We start from the raw sequence: 20403 nt of genomic DNA, 5'->3' as shown, positions 1-20403 counted from the left end.
CAGGTGTCCATCCCCCTGGATCATCCCTTATTTTTTTTTCTCAGAGATATAGCAAAAAAATGGGGAATTAAATGGTTTTTCCACAGCTTTTCTCGTGTTTTCTGGTGTCAATTGATTTATTTCTTGAATTCACTGGTTCGTGGTGTGTGTGGAGTCGATCAATCAATCGATTAATTAAACTCGTGATGCTCTGGTATATGTTTTTATTGTGAAAAAAAATCCAACATCTATCTAGATCCCGAATACTCTACAATAAATTGAGTTTTCGGGGTTGAAAAAAATTTCTTACTGATCTAGCAACAATTTTCGGAAGATGAAAGTTCAATTTGAGGGAGAGATCGATTGATCGAATTGATTCATTGCCATTCCTCGGATGTAATAAGGTTTTTTTTCAATAGTCGACTAATCCCCTGGAGGAAATGAAACAAATTAAGGAATTAATTTGAAAAAAAATTAATTAATCTGATGAATTCGTACCTGTTATTACTTCGAGGACTCAGTGATCGTGGAGAGGTGTCACGGTGTCGTCTTCTGGTGTCCAATCTACCCTTATCCCGATCGTCGTAACGATCTCGCTCTTTATCCCTCTCTCTGTCTCTGTCTCTATCGCGCTCTCTCTCCCTGTCTTTTTCTCGATCTCTCGTTCTGTCTCGATCATTATCACCATCGATACGCGAATCACGATCACGTCTTTCTCGTCTACGTGGAGGGGTTCGGGCAGGACTTGGGGATCTTGATAACGAGGAACGAGTGTCTGAACTGTGACCTTCGTATCTGTGCCTTCGTTCGCGTTGTCTGGAAATTAATTTAATGAATAAAAATTGAATTTGATAGAATTGCGATTAATTTCCGAGTGAATTAGCGAAGATTTTCTCATTTTTTGTTGCAAAAAAGAGGTTTTTTTGATTTTTAAAAAGGGTTTACTCACTTTCTTCGTAGCTTTAAAGACATTTCTCGAATTTCATCCTCTCGATCTTGTCTCTGCTGCTCCATCTTCTCAATCCTGGCCTGTTCTGCCTTTTTATCAGCTTTATCTGTAATTAGGGACTCAAATTATCGTCTTGTTATGGTATAAAATTAATTAAAATCATCGAAAAAAGCTCACATTGACGATTTAACAGGGCTTGCATCTTCTTCTTAAGCCGCTCCTGAGGTGTAATTTTCACCGACTGAAATACATAACACGTGAGAAAATTATCCCCCCCTAAATAATCCATACAATTAACATAATTAATAATTAGAGATAATATGCAATAACTATTCTACTGCTGTCCATCACACAACAAAATTCCTGTGACTCAGTCAATCAGACGTCTCATAGAATTTTGCAAAATAATTATTGACATAATATAAAATTAAAATACATAGAATTAATGGCACTGGGTTATCCACATTTTGTCCATTAATTATATAAAGGAGAAGTAATTGTTTTGATAAACTTTTTTAAAGGGAAAATATTTTGTATCGGTTCGCTTGTGCAATTTCAAAGTGACTAAAGAAGCGTTACGGTTCTTACTGACTTTGTGTCCGGCACCAGAATTTGTACTTAGCCCTGCTTTTGGCTTGTTCCTAAAATAAACAAAAAAAAAATAAATTTAAAAATGGGGAAGACGTTTTTGATAATAATTTAATGATTAAGAGGTTTGATTAATTATTTAAAAGTTATTTTTCACATTTGAGGATAATTTAAATTCATTTTCAACGAAAATAACCGGTTTTTCATGAAATTTTCTTAATTATTAATTTTTTAATGAAGATTTTTAATTAAACTTACACGTTTGTACTAATAATTGGGGGTTTTGGTGCATCATGCAAACTCTTGTCCTCATTATCAGACAATTCAAGCTCTAGACTGGAAGATTTCCCACGTCGGCCATAGTACCTGAACGATAAAATTAATTAATTAGTAAAAAAAATCGTTCATTTGCCAGTGAATTATTAGAATAATTCAATCTCTGAAATTAATTAATTCAATTAATCGTGTAATTAATACCTGGGCAATGTCGAAGACTTATTCTCAGGGCTTCGTGATCTCCTGGTAACACTTCCCCTCGTCTTACTTTTCGATCTCGATCTTGATCTCATCAAGCTCTTACTCCTGGATCTCGATCGGCTCTTACTCTTGGAATATCTCACTGTTCTTCGTTCTCCAGGAGATCGGCTCCTCGATCTACTCCTAGACTTTGATCTGATACTGGAGGATGAGCTTCTCGATCGTCTTCCCCTCGATCTCGATGATGATGACGATCTTGATCTGCTGTTACTCCTCCTGTGTCTGGATCTATTTCTCCTCGATCTACTTCTCGTTCTCGATCTGTATCTCCACGATCCCCTTCTCCTACGGGATCTGGAGACACTTCGTCTTCGGTCCCTAGATCTGTACGATCTCGATCGATTACGGGATCGGCTTCTAGATCTGGATCTACTGGACTGAATCCGCCTCGTTCGTTCAGTTATTGGGCTCTCCGATCTTTTTCTTCTCACGTGGGAATAATTTACTTTCTTGGTTGTTGATGTTGTCACTTGGGAACAACTTCCCTGACCCTCTTCCTCACCACCGAAGCTCGTGATGTAGGTTATTTGTCCAGCATTTACTGGAGAAATTGATCTAGATCGTGACTTTGAGGATGATTTTCTGTAGGGATTGTACTCTGGACTCTCTCGTGCTGCATAACTTGGTGGACTCATCACTCTTCCAATCATCTTCTTCTCACGAAAGGCACGACGTTCTCTTCGGGATCTCCTCCCAGAATACATCGCCTTCTCCTCTTCCTGCTTCCTGGCCTGTCTGAGGGTCTCAGCTTCCTCGAAATCCTGGGTAAGAAAACTGAAGTAGTCAGCTCCCATGAGACCGTATTTCTGGGCCACCTGATTCATTTCATGGGCCTGGGAGGGCTCGATCTGTGATACATCAACGCAGATGTCAAGGTCAATGTCACTGTCCTCATCTTCGGGTTTTTCTTCTATGGAATTTGATTCAGGACGAATTGTATCGGGAATTGGCTCGTCTGTCTCGTAGTTGTAGCCAATTGCTGCATTGTTACTTGATTTTTTCTTGTCCTTGATGGAGTCGGGCTTTGTGGAGGAGCCAAACTGCTCCTCCAGGTGAATCTGGTGGAGAAATTTCTCCTCAGTTACACCTAGAAATTCATTTTGAACGATTATACGGTAGCGCTCGTAGTTTATGTGTCTGTCCTCACTGGTGAGGGCTACGTCCATGTCGATGGTGTTGGTGGGGTCGGGTATCCAGTCCAGATGGGCACGAACGTCGAATCTGTCGATCAGGTTGTCATCGTGACCCTGCCAGGGCATCCTAAAGAGGAAAATGAGGGATTTAATTGGTTAGAATTGTTAATTTATGGATTTTCAAGGCACAAGTTCGTTGAGATAACGAACTACATTTTTCTAATGAATTAATTATGATAACAAGATTTAATTAGAAGTCAGTCTTGAGGAAAATCGATTATCGAATTGGGAAGAATATAAATAAATTAAATTCGTTTGTAAAAATTATTCTGCCTCCAGTGGTCAGTTTCTTGATAATTAAGAACAGAAATTCTGCTGTTTTTGGAGCTTTTTTAATTAGTAAAATAATTAGAAATGAAGTGGAGGTTCTCACATGTTTGCTGGGCTATCCCCGGCTGCTGCAATAGCCGCATCCAAGTGAATTTTGCAGGGACGTCCATGAAGTTGAAGAAATTGCGTTGGATCAGATTTCTGTGAATAAAAAAAACTCCAAATTAAATTTCTTCTGTCGTTGAATTTTTAACAATTATGGAACAAAATTAATTACAATTTTTTCATAATAATCTCGTCGACGTTCAGCTCGTCGACGATAATCGACCAGCATTCCTCGAATTTTTTTTTCCTGCTTCCTGGCCTCGTGCCACATTCGCCCACCAGTTTTTTTAACCGAAAAACTCATATCCTCACTCAAACAATTACAGTTAACACTATTAATTGATTATTAACATTTAGATTTTTTGTATAACATTTATTTAAAAATTGGAGCACCATCGATTGTCACATCACTTGGTCATTATGGTAGCCATGTTGGACGATGGGAGGGTGGTGGGGGGGGGGAGACAATGAGCGTAACGTGGGGAACGAACGCCAGATGGTGCTGTAGTTTTTGGCGGGCAAAATGGCCGCGAAGTTCATTATTTGAATTATTTATAATTGAATTTTGGTCTTCATGAGGTTCCCTAAGGGTCGTTGACCTTTTTATTGATAGTCGACGTTTGTGTTTCATTTTTTTTGGAGGGTTTAAATATTTTTAAAGTCATTAGAAAATATTTATCGCACGTGTTACGAAATGAACTTCATCTGTTCATTATCTACTAGAAAATTAATTTATATTGGTTTCAACAGGTGAATTATTAATTGATATTCACTACTTATTATCTTATCAATATTCTACGCATTTGTTTTTCACGGATATCTCCCGAATTCTCACGAATCCATTAACTTAAACATTTGAAAACATCAGAAAATGTGTTTTTCCCCTGACGACTGGAAAAATTCATATTTCATAACAATTTTAAAAATCTCTTTTTGTCAACCGCATAAACAACTCGTAAAAATATGTTTTGATCGTTAAATAGTCGAAGATACTGTCACTACCTGATAAAACCGGTTTAACAAAAATAGTAAGTGATGCATCAATTAACATGTCATTAGTTTTGACGAATTCCAGTTGTTCATCAGTCTTATGCACCTCGACCCAAACAACTTTATCATTTTTTAATTTTTTATGTTGTAATTTACAATCGAATAAGTGCGAGTTTAACGTTGGATATTCGATAAATAACTAGCACAACACACCATGACATGTCAACAATGCAATTCCATTAAGTTTTATTATCCCACCGACACTCAATCGATGAAATAAATTACTATTTTCAATTTACTCGCACCCCATCGCACCAATACGAGTGCAAAAAAAAATTTGTGATAGAAGAAATACGTGAAATTGATGGTGTGAGCATTGTCAGGACAACACCAAGTGCAACACCAAGACCATCATCAAGTGAAACATAAAAATTATGGAGTCATGATGAAGTGAAATGGAATTGTGACTCGATAAAATTAAGTTCACTCGCTAATTTCGAATTTTTAAATTGTTTATCTGCTTTTGGAATACGGTAACATGGGGTCCATCGTCCAGAAAGTCGAAAGAAAGTGGGAACTCTTCAGGGCCAGTAATTACTTGTCCCTGATGGGGCCCTGCTTCACATTACTGAAGATTCATGGACTCTTTCCTTATAAATATAACAACAAAGGTATCATAGTGTCATCAAGACCTGGATGGATCTACGCTACAGTGATTTCCATGCTCTGTCTGATTGTCATTGGTGTTATTCTCTACATGATGGACATCTCCAAGACTCTGGCATTCGATTCAGTACCTGGAACACTTCAGGGTAACTGCTACATGCTCCTGGCAGAGTGGATAGCGATGATATCGTATGTCCTGAGCTCCAAGAGGATGAGACTCCTGCGTGACATTGGGAATGTCACTTCCAGCCTGTCAACAACGTCATTCAGACAGCTATCGAGGATTATTCATGGAAAGGATATCATCGGTTTTCTGTTTCTCATGGCCCAGGCAACGAATCTGTACTCATCGAGGTTTGATCTCACCCTCAGCAAGATCATCAACATGTACGCGACACTCGTGGTGTTCCTGATGGATATGCTGTATGCTGATTGTGTTCTTGTCATCGGTGAGTGCTTCAAGAACATCAATGATAAATTACTGGTACTCAAGACGAATATGGAGAGGGATGAGCCACATCTGCTGAGACGTGTCTTTCATGAAAAACGTAATCCCATGATCTTGATGGAGATACGGGGCATCAAGAGCCAGCACAATGATGTCAGTGAGCTTGTTCATAGTCTCAATCAGACGTTTAGTCTTCAGTTGGTGGCGACTGTTACGTTGACGTTCGCTGAAGTGACGTTCTCGTTGTATTTTTATATTCTTCAACGACTTGGAAAGACTGGAATCAATCTGGAGAAGCAGATATGGTACTCGTATTTCAGTACTTCAGTTACTTATTATGCCTGGAAATTAGCTGCTGTCGTGTGGGCATGTGAAGTTGCCAAGGATCAGGCTGTCAAGACTGGGATTATTGTTCACGAAGTGCTGATTGATACAGTTGATAAGCAGGTGAAGGAGGAGGTAGGTCAGCAACGAGTTGAATAACATTTTGTCAATCAAAATTACTTCGGATAATTAAATATTAAAATTGTTGGTGGAAGAATGTTTGATTGGCAATTATATTTTTCTCGTTGTGCAAGTGGTTGTTGACGAAGTTTAAAGACAAAACTTTCGTCTCCAGGGAAGTACTTCAGCAGTTTTACAGTTGTTAATTGATTTGGAGAGTTGATTGACATTAATTTGATGAGCTGGGGTGAATGGAGGGTGTCATAGACTTGTTTTATTTCAGTTGCAGTTATTTTCGTTACAAGTTCTTCATCGGGATAATACGTTCACAGCTCGTGGCCTCTCCCTTGACGCAACACTCTTGACATCGGTCAGTTCAGGAACTTGTCTTCTCGTGATTACTTCATCCAATTAGGGCGTGTTTAATTACAGTTCTATATTATTGTTTTTGATTTTAAATCAGTTTCTGGTTCGTTAAATTGGAATTTGAATTTTAGTTGAATGATATTGTCACGTTTTTCTGTTATTTCCATTGACTTTTTTTGTCTGGCTGTTGTTTGACACGTCCTAATGGCTTTTAAATCGCAGAAAAAAAATTTTTCCATTGATTTTTTTAGATCGTTGGGGGAATTACCACGTATCTACTTATCCTCATTCAATTTATGGTGTCTTCAAAGTCGTGTGGCTCGGCGATGGATCCAACATCACCACCACGTCCATGATTTTTCGATAGAATTGCCTCCAGTGCTGATTGTTTAATTTATTTTTATGGAGCTCTAATAGTCTTGATGATCAGCAATAGCTCAGAAAGTTGATGATAAATTTATGTTTCATTAGAAATTGGTGGAATGCACGTGGTGAATACATGCGATTGTCAGACACCAGTTGTTTCGATGACGCCAGACTTCACTTGGAGATGTTTATCAGTGATTTTGTTATCGTCTGTAGTCTGACAAAATAAAAAAAATTCATGCGAATCTGCAGTGGTATTTTTGGTGTTGACTTTGTTGATCGGTTGAATATTATTCAGAGGTTGATTGGTCTGATTTAATTAGCTGTTTCACTGATTTACGATGCGATATGTCAATAGATTTAACATAAATATTTCGAATAACTGTTGGAAATATCTCAGGGGAAAAAAATTAAAATTCGAATCAGTGGGAATCGCGTGATAATTATAATTGCGTTGTAATGATTAATTAATTTATTTATTGTCGGTGGACAGGTGATGAGTGTATGTACCATCAGGTGTTTTAGTTATAAAAAATGTGAATGAATAATGAAACGAGAAGCCCGCAGAAAATTCGAAAACAGTCGGGATTGATTACTGATTATCCCCTCCTCCAGGTCCTCGGACTCGTTGATGAGCCTCTCACATTGACTCCTATCGTGGCTTTCGTTAATCCGAGACTGTCGGCTTGTTGTCAGTCGAGCGTTGGCTGTTGTGAGAGTAGTGTGTACCTACGATATCCAAAAAAATCAAAAGACACTTGTGAACCCCTTCGATAAAATCGAATTGAATCGCGTGGAAGTTGTGACAAAAGTGTTTAATTAAAACGAACGGACTGACGAGTGATAATTAATTGTCCAAGATGGTTGATGGACGTGGATGACATTGAATAATGGGATCGAGGGATGGGCCCATTTTTGATAAATTAATTTGGTGCAAATCGCGGTTTTTTATCGCATCATTTTGATCGATAATCGATTTTTTAACGAGTGCGGGATTGAGGGATTCGATTGGAAACTTGAACTGCTTTCAACACTGGGTCAGGAGGTAAGGGGTGTCAGGTGATGGTGCGTCACGACGTGGAAACGTCGCCGACGACGATGACGTTGGGTCAGACGAATAAAAGTTGGATAATTCCGGGGACTTTAGCTTTTGTTTATTGATAACAGACGTTCAGTTGATGGTATCGGGTTTTATCAAGTGGTGAGGGGGATCGATCGTTGGGGAGTCGATGGGATATCGATTAGTGCAGTCGGCTGACTGTCGGCTGATCACTGGATGAAGAGTTCAGGGTCGATTGTTAATTGTAACTCGATTGTCGGTTGATCGTTGGTCGATCGACGATCGTAGGACCGAATTGTCGTTAATTGGGGGGAGACTGAGTGCTCCTTTCGATCCTCAGTGATCCAGGGGTCGATCCTCGAGTCACAGAATTTTTATTCGAAATTTTCTGTTGCAATACGACGTCACAAAGTGATGAGCGTATTTATTGCCTCTTAAAAGGTGTAAATGGTGATTTCATTTGAAATATTCATTTAGTTTTTGCTGTGTCATTCAGGAGTGAGTTGAGAAACGCGAAATTATTTTTTAAACATTTTTTTGTTGAGTTTAATGAAAGGTACAATACGATGAATTTGTTTATTTCTGTTGGAGTCGGAGATATTCGTTGAAAACTCGGGTTTTTCAATTATATTTTCATAAATAAAAATGTAAAAAGGGACTACAAAAGGCTCTAGTAGATGAAGAAAAAGATTCAGTAAAAATTGTTCGTAGAAATTCAGCATAAAATTAATAATTATATAATTATTCCATCGCTTGATAATCGCATTTTGTTTTTTTTCGTTGGAAAAAATTACTGCAACGTTTAATAAAATGTGTCAATTGCTTGCGAATAGTTATTTACTCGCTCGAGAAAGTTAACCAACTGTTAGATAATTTATCTGAAACTGTCGCACCGTCAACGATTATTTGTACAGTGATAATAACTGTTTACCGACTTGAAATTTCACATAATTATCACACCAAACGATTAATGCAACAATGAATGAATTTATCGTCAGTTTAATTGTAGATAATGGGGGTACTAATGAACAACAGACTTGGAAAAAATTTCCCATTGAATAAACTATAAATTGTTTATGAATTTTGGATTAATCTCAATGTTTTTACGATTAAATTTCTTTAAAGTCGTTTGACTCGCATATGGAGGGGGATTCGCAGGCCAATATCTCCGAATCTAAGGAAAATAGCGAAATTATCATCTGAACCTTTTTTGTAGGGGGAAATGAAAGCTACAAAACATGTTCAGACGATGAAATCGTTATCTCCCATAGATTTCGAGATAACGGCCGAAAACTCGGGAGTTAAAGTTACTTCGATCTATCCTTTTTAAAAACTTAAAGGGGAACTGCCGAGAGGGCGTAGTAAACAAACAGTTGGTGCCAAATTCCTATTTATGCTGTGATAATAACTATTTGCAGAGTTCAACCTTCGCACAATTATCACTCCCAACGATTAATGTATTTGTGAATAATTTTTTTTAATTAATTCAATTACAAATGGTCAAGTGAGATGAGTAATTGAGGACTAACAGACTCAGACGTGGGTTTAATTAATTGTTTTTTGATTGATTAATCATAAAATCAATCGCTCATCAGTTGATAGTGGTTCCTACTCGGTTAATTAGCATTTGCAATCACGAATCTCATTACGACCTAATGCTCGTTGAAAATAAATGCGTTTGAGGTCAGCTGTCAGTGCGGGATCGTTTGTTATCAGAATTCCGTGCTCCTAAACACTTTTTTTATGTCAACATACGATTTTTTATTGATAGGAGATGTTTTTCTAGTTTTATTGAGATTTTTATTTGAACAGTCGTGATTATGATGCAATTTATTACGAAAGACTGAGAATATTTACGGAATTGAAGGCATCGAATGGAGGAAACGTAATGGAATCGAATACATTAATTTATTAATGATTTGCTGGACATTAATTGGGGGATGAAAATTAGGGAGTGGACATTTAAAGGTTTTTTTTGGAATTTCTAGTCATCAGAGAAATAGTTTCTCGTATTTTTTTTTCCTAAAATCGTTGATTATTTACGTACATGGATATTTGACTTTAAAATATAGAGTTAAAGTCATTTGTGAGACTTTTTGATGCCTCATGACAATCGCCATACACCTCAACTGAATTCTTAATAAACGATGACTTTCATTTTTTTAAATAATGAAATTGCAAAGTACCAATTGTTATCGAGGAATAGATTTTTTTTGTTATTAAATTCAACGAGATGGGGAGAGGTAATAGACATAAATTCGTTCGTTCCTTCATATTCTATTGATGAAAAATAATTAAAGTGATGAGTTTGAATATTTCGATTTTCTTCAAAAATTTTGTATTTGTTGGGTTTGAAAATTTCTCCCTGGGGGAATTTAATTCCCTCATGAATGGGATAGTCAGGATAAATTGGTTTCACCCAGGGATTAAAATTCTATTTTGTAAACATCTGAAGACAGTTTACAACAAATTTCTTCGAATGTCAGTGATTTACGATTTAATTTTGTCGTTGAATTCGAGGGTCTTCAACAGGATAAAGACAGAATTTCTATCTCCAGTTTAAAATTATTTAGATTTTCGATTATTTCTGGGGGAAAATAATTACTGGGTCTTGATGAAGAAATAAAAATGAGGAAAATTAAAAAGGGTTTTGGTAATTTATTAAAATAAAATTATCTAACGTACAATAAATAAGGAATACTCCATTTATTTTTCATTCATGATGTACATTAAATCGTAACAATCTTCAAAATTAATCCTCCCGGTAATTAATTCCACAATTGAATCGTTAATTATTTAATGGCTCCTTGAAGGCCATCATTATCAATTCGCTGAATAAATAACTGAAAAAAATATATCAGACGTGACGATCAGTTTTGTGATGCGGTTGATTTGACGATTGTCACAACTGGAAGTGTTTTGACTCAACAATTCACCTCCTGTTGAATTAATAATTTTCAAAATTTCTGAGTCAAGTGAATCATAAATTCTGTCGGTCGTCAGATCGATATCTGGAGCGTTCAGAACACCAGACAAATAATCGAGGAAGTTAAAGTTGGATTCAATGACTGGGTCAGGACTAATTGCGTTAATCTAAAGCAATCTGGTACATGTGTAGTGAATAATTGGTGATTAGCTCGTGCGGAGAGTCATTAGTAAGCGGAAGGTGTATTAATCATTGAAGAAAAAAATTATTTGCATTAAAAAAAAATTCATTATCAAAGTGACAGCTGAATTGAAAGGCTCTAGTGCATATTCAATAACTGATGATGTCTTTTCAACGATTTCCATGCGATTATAATGTTCTTAATTAGAAAAACTGGGGGAACAAAAATTTTGTGTTGTTACATATCGATGTCTCGGACATATCAGACGCAATCGATTGACATGAGTGTCGATTTATCGATGAATAAATAAAAAAACAAGTGTTTTAAACTGCTGAATACACGAGACTTGAAAAAAAAATTGCAAAAAATCGGAATTTTTGATTTTTTCGAGTGCTAATTCGACGACTTGTTGATTCAACGAAGATATCGAGACAAAGTTTACAGTCAGCTATCAATGACATGCCAATACCTCCATCAGGAGTGATCACCACCTCCTGTGTCTCCCAAAATTGAATAAAAACGAAGGGAAAATCGAGTTAGAAAAATTTTATTCTGTGAATTTAATTGTTTTCACGTTAAAAATAATTAATTAACCCCAAACCATTTATTTCCAACACCCTGATTATTCATTCCGTATCAACAATTTACAATATCCACTAATAACAATTTTACAACAACAGCAGTTAACGTTCCTTTCCTTTGAGCGAAGGAAAAATTCTTTTCGATCGTCAGAAAAATAAAATATTGAATTCCCATTAATTCAAGACAATGAAGGCCTCCGATTTCTATCCGTTTCCAGCAATGTAGTGGTTGATGTTTATGTACCTACTCAATATTCCTATTCCCCGGAGGGTACCAATCCGTAATAACCAGGTTCATACCCAGCAATAACCGATTGAAACGTTTTCCCTTTTTTTTTCCTTCTTATTTTTGTTTAACTAACGTATGTTTGTATCGATTGTGCTTGCAGGTGAAGTCAATATGCAGGGGTATGGAAAGATCATGGTTATGCTGGTTATCCTGGTAAACCTGGAGGCAGCAAACGGAAATCAATGTCTCAAGAATTATCCAGGTAAAACGAAAATCAATTGTTTCATTCGTCTTATCGAATAAAAATTAAAAATTGAGAGAAGTCACTGTCACCTTCTTCGATTATCAATTTATTTATTGACAATCGTTCAATGAACCTCAACTTCCTCGTTATTAGACTCCTGATCCTTCAGGACACGTCAACCTGTCAATTAATAATTTTTTTATGAAATAAAAATCGAAAAATGAGGAAAATTTGTTGTTATTTATTTTGCAGACGTTAAAGCCCAACGAACAGCCTACATGGACGGCCAATCCTTGCCGATCACCCTGGAGTTGACTCACCGAGTAACCCAGAGACTAGTCACCAGAATCATGAAAATATTTTTGACTGAAGTCCTGGGTTATGCTGGAGTAACTCTAGTAAATCTGGACGACAAATTCACCGCAACAAATGTTTTCATTCGGATGTCAGATACTGATTCCACTGGCCGGAGACACATTCCCGAGACGATGGTAAACATGGAAGTGTGGATTCCACCGCAGAATGATGCGACACTACTTCAGAATAGATTTGGTGTAAAGGAATGTGGGGCGATAACGTACCCCGGGAGATTTGGTTGGTTTGTTCCCGAGGAATTGAGTGAATTTGGTGATAATTGGAAGACCTTCACCGATAGAAAGTCAGCAGAACGTTTCTCCATTGACAGTAGTACTCTCCAACGTATTCGAAAGACCGCCATTGATCCAAAAACTGGGAAATATTACTGTGACAGGGCCTTTTGTATCCAGGGAATGTACATTCCTGACTACTGCAAATCAGAGAAACCATGTGCTCTTCTATTCACCACCGAAGTTAATGTCACGGATATTGTGAAGGAGCACATTGACCAGTTGAAGTTGTATGTGAAGGTCATCTGGCTCGGTCCAAATCTCCGGGAAGTGACAACATCACTGACAGAAAAATACAGGGCCTGGAATAAAAATCTTGTAAACTCCAAGAAATCTTTGGTGATTCTTCACTGGACCCCCAGCGAGGTCATCCCCAACGAGCGTAAATTCACAGCCATTGACTTTCCCAGGCAGTGCTTCAGCAAAGAATTCTCTGTTGGCTGCATCTACGAGACGAATCAGTTGGTAAAGCTCGCGTGGTCGAGGCTGGCAGTTGTTGCCAAACCGGCATGGCAGGCTATCAATCGGGCCCAATTCTCCTCCGGAATGTATCAGGACTTGATAAATCACTACAACATGTTGTCGAGCAATGAAACTGAAGATGATGTCGCCTGCAGGTGGTTACAAAAAAATTTGAATTACACATTGTGGAAGTGGGTGCAAAACAGTGTTGACAAGGATGCACTTTACATCGGAGGGATATTTCCGATGACAGGGCGGCATTTCACTGCTAAATCTGTTCTGGTAGCTACCAAGATGGCCAACGATGCCATAAACGCAAATGAAACTATTCTCCCTAATCACAACATCGTTCTTCATGCCAGTGATGGACAGTGTCAGGCAGACCTGGTGATGAAGTCATTTATTGACTTAATTTTGCATAATCACTACGAGAGGCTGATTGGAGTTCTTGGTCCAGCTTGTTCGAATACGGTGGAGACACTGGTGGGTGTCTCCAAGCATTATCGAACCATCATCATAAGCTATGGTGCTGAAGGCTCGAGCTCCACTGGCCACTCCTCGTCTCCCTATTTCTATCGAACAGTTGGCATTAACAAAGAGTATCGATTTGTTTACATGAAATTTATGAAACAATTTGGGTGGAAACGAGTTGCTGCTATAACTGAGGATGGACAAAAATATACTGAGTATCTGTCCTACATGCAGGACTATCTGAGAGATAATGGAATCAGTTTGATTGCTAATATGAAGTTTCCCAAGGAGAGAAAAGGGAGTTTGATGACGCAGTATCTCAAGGATCTTAAAGATCAACGTGTTCGTATCATTATTGCTGATGTGTTTGATAGTGTCTGCAGGGAGGTCATGTGTCAGGCGTTTAAATTGAGGATGACACAGCCCCAGGTAATGAATTCCTTCATTTTACTTGAATTCATGTGGTCTTCACCTGAAATTTCAACGAATGACAGTTCTCCTGCCAAATTTTCCATCAGAACTTCATCCAGGTCCATCCCCAGGTCCACCCAACACTGATGACATTGAAAATGTCAATCAAATTGGGGGATAAACGTGCCATTCGTTGAAATTCAGCCCTTGAATTATAATAAATTTATAATTTTGCTAATTCTGATTGTCTTTGTATTTCCTCAGGGCTACATATGGTTCCTCCCTCTCTGGCTGAATTCTAACTGGTATGACACAGACTATCACAACAAAGTCCACAATGAAAAGGTCCCCTGTACAACAGAGGAGATGTTGCTGGCAATAAATGGTCATTTCCAAATTTTTCATGCGCTTTATGCGCCTGATGATGACATCATGCAGACGGGATCAACCGTTGGCAAATGGCGACGGGAATACGAGGACATATGCCGAAAGACCCATCAGGTACCATCGCCGTATGCTGGTTATGCTTACGATGCGATGTGGACATACGCTTATGCTATGGATCGTCTCATCAACGAGAATGAATCTTACGTGTTTGATCTTCACTCAGAGAAAACGGCCAAAAGATTGGCGAAGATCATCTCCGAGAGTGACTTCAATGGGGTGAGTTTAATAAACAATATATTTTACCGTAGATTAAGATTTGTTTATCCGCGAAAATATTTGCGAAGGAAAAAACGAAGAAGAAGAAGAAGAGAAATAAAAACGATTTTATGCGAGAAAATGAGAACTAAAATGACCCAAACGTTTATGTATATTATTTATAACTTTGGATATTTATTTATGCATTTGATTTATCAAAAGTTTAACCAATAAACAACGGTATTATTTATAAATAATTATAATCGAGACGGACAGTGCTAGTGACATTACGATTGAAGCACAGTTTAACAGAAGAATTTTGAAGAGTTTTAACTTTTCAGAGTAAGTTTACAATTAATAATTTATTATGTTATTTTATAATAATGAACTAACAAATATCTTCACCTCCTCAGGTATCTGGAAACGTAAGATTCTACGGCGCTTCACGTCTCACAGTTATGAAAGTTCGTCAACGAGTGAACAACGTAATTCAAACAATTGGCACATTTTACCCAGAAGTGTCATTTGAAAAGGAAGAGGTCATCGGTGGAAATTTAACTGTCAATCTATCAGCAATCGTATGGCAGGCCAGTTCAACGCCTGATGATGGTACAGAGGTACCGGAGGCTTGCCTCCTAGGACTTCTACCAGACGCCCTAAACATCTCCTGCACAATCGCCCTAATACTTGTCAATATTCTAGCTGTCGCATCTCTGACGATTCCCCTCATAACCGCTTTTGTAACCCTGAAGAGGAAGTACGCCAACAAAGTTGAGGAGCAAAGAAAAGTGATGGCGTCATTTGGTCTCAACATAAATCAATCAACGTCTGCCTGGGACGACTGGGAAATACCACGAGATCGTGTTGTCATCAATCGTAGGCTTGGTGAAGGTGCTTTTGGTACGGTATACGGTGGTGAGGCCTTCTTCCCAGACAGGGGATGGCGAGCTGTTGCTGTTAAAACTCTAAAATCCACCAGCACAACTGATGATAAGCTGGATTTTCTCGGTGAAGTTGAAGTTATGAAGAGATTTCAGCACAAAAATATCGTCAAACTGTTTGCTGTCTGCATCAAAGCACCACCAGTGCTGACGGTAATGGAGTATATGCTGTATGGTGATCTGAAGACTTATCTACTGGCCAGGAGGCACATGGTCGATGATCAGGAGTTTGAAGAGTCTGATGAAGTATCGAATGAGAGGCTCACGGGAATGGCGATGGACGTGGCAAGAGGTTTGAGTTATTTAGCTCAGAAGAAATACATTCATCGAGATCTGGCGTCTCGTAATTGTCTCGTTAATGCCCAACGAGTCGTGAAACTCGGGGACTTCGGTATGACTCGGTCAATGTATCAAAATGATTACTACAAGTTCAACAGGAAGGGAATGTTGCCGGTTCGTTGGATGTCACCAGAGTCCCTCAGCCTCGGTGTCTTCACCCCAGCATCTGACGTCTGGTCCTACGGTGTTCTCCTCTTCGAGATCATCACATTTGGGAATTTTCCCTTCCAAGGGATGACCAACAATGAAGTTTTGGCGTATGTCATGTTGGGGAATTGTTTGGAGATTCCGAAGAGGATAGATCCTCTCCTGGCACAATTGATCAAGTCCTGTTGGATGATTGATTCTACCAGGAGGCCAACTGCTCCTGAAATCCTTGACTATCTGGCGAATCACCCGGAGCTCGTCAGCCCCTGCCTGGATCAGCCGGCTGCCAGTGTTCAGCCGGAGGATCCTGCGCAGGGGAAAGTGACTCGACGTGACAACATCAGTCTGCCACTCCCGATGTCCTGGTCAGTGTCTAGGAGACATGAACTCAGTACACTGTACGCTAATAACAGGGGATCCGATCCAACTAATGCACCACTTCTGGAAGCTGGTCCTAGCACTAGTAATATGAGTTCCAACGTCGGCCTACGGGACCGCTCGACACCGCATGTCGTTGCTGGGCCTTCGAGAGCTTTTCAATCGAACGATATTCAATCTGAAGACATTTCACGGTATATAAATCTTCAATCAGCTGAAATTCAAGTTCACCAGGGGGAGGGCATTCCCATGGAGGAGCTGAACACTGACGGTACTCGTAGACAAAGGGAGTGACTGAAGGATTTGAGTACAAAATGACTTTATTTAAATAATGTAGGACTCGACTGAGGTGACAGGACTCGTGGGGTCTTTATTCTCACGAATTCGATGGTGAAAGCGTCGAGGATGGGGTACAGGGCGTGTTGAGGACTGGAAATCCTCTGGAGTTTATTATTCTTTGAGGATGTCTATGTGGGATGGTAAACTATTAAAAATTTATTGATATTTCCGTCACAATGGCATCTGGAGACTCGAAATTGGAGATTTGAGTTCAGCTCAAGGTGAATTCAGTCGTGATATTGTTTATTTATTTTCAAAATTCAGTGAAACGTGGATTTTTAGTTTAAATAATTATTGTTTTTCAATGAGACCTGAGTTTAGAAGATCAGGTTTGAATATTGAACGTTTCAGACTGAAAATCGAAAAAGAATTCTCCGAATTTGAAGTTTCCCCCCCTTTTTTTGCTCAATGTCGGTGCGTTTTGGAAGTAATTATTGTTTAAACAATTGAACCTTTATTTTTGGGATTTTATTCGCGTGGAATTTGTTAATAAGACGATAATGTCACTGTACGGGTGACTTTATTATTGATTAATTATTTTTCATGGAATGGCCTATTAATAGATAGGAATTTCGTCATTAAGGGAAACGTAATTACGGTAATGAATATTCTATTGCATACCCCGACTGAGGAGTAAATATTTTTCGGTGAGGACTTGTGGATGATGACCTTGAATTCGGTTTAAAGGGAAACGATCACTATAATTTCAAATTGAACAAACGTCGGGACTATCGGTATCTCATTTAATTTTCAACTTTAAATCATAATTAATGTAATTAGAGCGCGTTTGATCTCGTAATATAAACAACGCAGTACCATATCATCCCCGTCGGCCAATGTATATAGTATTTTTTGACTTATCGACCCTCCTCGTAATACAAACAATTAAATAATCATTAATTTGCGAATTTGAAAATTAGGGGGCACGCGAACTGATACTTAAGTGGGGCTTAAACTCATTTCGCCACTTAGTTGGACTGGTGCTACGCTAATTACCATATGGAAGGACATTTTTCGGTGAAAATTACGTTACGAAGTTTCGGAAATTTACTTTGGTTCATTTATCCGGGATTTATCCTCTCGATTTGCACTCGTGAAGCCCTTAACTCGTTTGGAAATAATTACAAGTCATGTAGACATCTAGATAATTTTTATTTAGCAGTCAATAAATAATTATGTACGCGTCCACATGATTTTTATCGAGTGCATAATGAAAAATGTGAGAGTGCGCCCTTTCGATTTTATCTCTTCCCTTCGTGGAAAATTGCCAAAAAATCATGAGCCCGATCTCCAACTTGACATTTTGAGCTCTATCTCGGAATCTAAGGGAGATAGCGAATTTTTTGTAGAGACGTTTTTTGTAGAACTCAATTTGCTCCGCAAAAAAGGTTCTGATGAAAATTTCGTTATCTTCCCTAGATTCCGAGTTAATAATTAAAAACTGGCGGATAATCAGCAGTTACTCACTTCATTTAATCACTTCGCTACTCATTTCTCGCGGATTACGTTAATAATTCCGTAATTTCATCGAATATTTATCTTCGAGTCGATGTTTGCAACAGTAATTGTTCATATGACGTTGAAACCCTAACGAGACCAAATTTTCAATCCAAATTTTCAACAGTTTACCCCATTTAAACGGTAAAGAGAGCGGGATAGAAAGTTGTGGATCTCTCGATCCTTGAAAATATCGATATATCAACTTCCAATCACTGCAATTATTCGATTGCAGTACGTCCCACATATCTATCCTCAATATAACAATCTCATAAACAAAAAATTTGCGGTTTATCGAGCACTCGATGAGTGATAGTAAATTGGATTTGAAAGCTCACGAGATTTTTTAAATCGACAAATGAATAATGCGATTGTGATTGAGATAATGAATCTGAACGATGTCTTAGATTGTATTTAGCGATATGATGTGAAACACTGCTTGAGATCGAATCGAAATGTCTCGAAAAGTGGAGCGTGAGCATCACAGGTGAACCTTCATTGTCGCCTGGGACAGCTTTCACTGAAGAACAATTTATATTTTTGTTAATTCAATAATTTTTTATTAACATGGGTTACATTATTTACGATGTACATTCTAGTCAATACAATCGTCTGGTAAAATAATATAATTAACGAATGAGTGATGGGCTTTTGATTGTGATCGACTCAGTGAACGAATGATGTTATAAAATTGATATTTATTTTTTATTATTTAATAATGTTTTACCGTAAATTGACTTCTGTGATGGTACGATATTTAATTGTGAGGATGGAGGGGAATATGTTAGTTAGTTTAGTACGAAGTATTATTACTTGACATTTTTTATTCTACAGAAAGAAAATAAAATTCATTATTCATGTTTAATGTATTTTGCAACCTACCACACCATTAACCGATGAATCATTGACGGTTGGTAATGCAGGAGGCCTTTGTTTACCGACATTACATAGTAATTTTTCTATGTGGTTTTGGCGAAAGGTAAATAGATGTCTCAGGAGAATTTAAATAAATTAGTTGTGATTAACAAAACATTGAAAAAATATTTAATTTTTTGTTAATCAATGAATTGTAAGATTAACGTGAATTTAATCTTTATTTTTACGTAAAAGTAAATATCCTACCGTTAAACAACAAATTAAATTATTTAAATAACTCGTCGTGTGAACACGATCGCATGTTTCCTCAAAACAGTTATTTATTTAATATAATAAACCTCTTGAGGCATCTGAATTCCCATAAATTAGCGACCGTGCAATGAGTTTTTGATCGTAAAACCGAGAAGAAGCGCCACTCGTACGTAAAATCATACACGAGACACATCACCATTTATGGCTTAATTAGTAATTAAGCTGAACAAACATTTCACAACCGATGAAAAACGACGACTTAATATCTTTAGAATTGACGTGCCTGGTGGCCGGGTACTTTAATGATGGAGATGTCGTGAAATTGCGTTAATGAGTTGATGGAATTGTTGTGATGACAATGGATTGAAAAAATAAGTACAATTGACGGTGGACAATCAAATCCTAATCGGGTTCGTTGCACGATTAGTTGCATCCAATACTCAATACACCACGATTCAATTGATTAATTACAAAACAGCATCACGATTACACGATCACTTTAATTAGCAATTGTGCAATCGGAGGGGCGATAGATTTGCTGTTGTTAAGACCATAAATTGATCGACTTTAAATAAATTAATTGATTGTGTTATAATTTTTTTTAAATACTAAATTGAGTTTAAAATTAAATTACAATAATTATCTTCCATTAAAGAGTCTAATTTCCCTTAATAAAATATAATGTCCACGTTAATTACTTATTTAATCAATTAATATTAATTAATAATAATTTTGTGAACTCTGTGATGCGAATAATTTTTTTTTTTATTTTATTTTCGCACTCGTTATGCAAATATTTATTTAAAAAATTATTTCCCATATATTTTGTCACACATGACAGCCGAGTGATGAATAGTGTCAACTCCTCGGTGACCGGGG

General features: G+C 37.7%; 3 protein-coding genes across 6 annotated transcripts; 2 read left to right on the top strand and 1 right to left on the bottom strand.

Annotated features, from left to right (window-relative positions):
* Positions 1 to 183: 183 nt before the first annotated feature.
* Positions 184 to 4053, bottom strand: LOC135171416 (CLK4-associating serine/arginine rich protein-like). Its single transcript, XM_064137947.1, has 9 exons — positions 3794 to 4053; positions 3620 to 3717; positions 1994 to 3313; positions 1775 to 1882; positions 1521 to 1569; positions 1106 to 1169; positions 929 to 1034; positions 478 to 795; positions 184 to 410 (listed from the first exon to the last, which is right to left on the bottom strand). The coding sequence occupies exons 1-9, from the start codon at positions 3923 to 3925 to the stop codon at positions 392 to 394; spliced, it is 2214 nt and encodes a 737-aa protein (XP_063994017.1). The 5' UTR covers positions 3926 to 4053; the 3' UTR covers positions 184 to 391.
* Positions 4054 to 4736: 683 nt separating this feature from the next.
* Positions 4737 to 7454, top strand: LOC135171329 (uncharacterized). Its single transcript, XM_064137813.1, has 3 exons — positions 4737 to 6184; positions 6453 to 6539; positions 6787 to 7454. The coding sequence occupies exons 1-3, from the start codon at positions 5150 to 5152 to the stop codon at positions 6889 to 6891; spliced, it is 1227 nt and encodes a 408-aa protein (XP_063993883.1). The 5' UTR covers positions 4737 to 5149; the 3' UTR covers positions 6892 to 7454.
* Positions 7455 to 7613: 159 nt separating this feature from the next.
* On the top strand, positions 7614 to 19261 carry LOC135171322 (uncharacterized). Of its 4 annotated transcripts, none has more exons than XM_064137794.1 (5): positions 7614 to 7946; positions 12039 to 12140; positions 12375 to 14131; positions 14378 to 14776; positions 15169 to 19261. In XM_064137794.1, the coding sequence occupies exons 2-5, from the start codon at positions 12050 to 12052 to the stop codon at positions 16852 to 16854; spliced, it is 3933 nt and encodes a 1310-aa protein (XP_063993864.1). In that variant the 5' UTR covers positions 7614 to 7946; positions 12039 to 12049; the 3' UTR covers positions 16855 to 19261. The 4 variants fall into 4 exon arrangements, with proteins under 4 accessions (XP_063993864.1, XP_063993866.1, XP_063993868.1 ...); XM_064137796.1 differs by lacking the exon at positions 7614 to 7946 and adding an exon at positions 10871 to 11033; XM_064137798.1 differs by lacking the exon at positions 7614 to 7946 and adding an exon at positions 11094 to 11116.
* The last annotated feature ends 1142 nt before the right edge of the window (positions 19262 to 20403 follow it).

The sequence above is a fragment of the Diachasmimorpha longicaudata genome, chromosome 19, assembly GCF_034640455.1.
Source record: "Diachasmimorpha longicaudata isolate KC_UGA_2023 chromosome 19, iyDiaLong2, whole genome shotgun sequence".
NCBI lineage: Eukaryota > Metazoa > Arthropoda > Insecta > Hymenoptera > Braconidae > Diachasmimorpha > Diachasmimorpha longicaudata.
The sequence above is the reverse complement of the archived record's forward strand: the minus strand, read 5'-3'. Positions and strand labels throughout refer to the sequence as shown.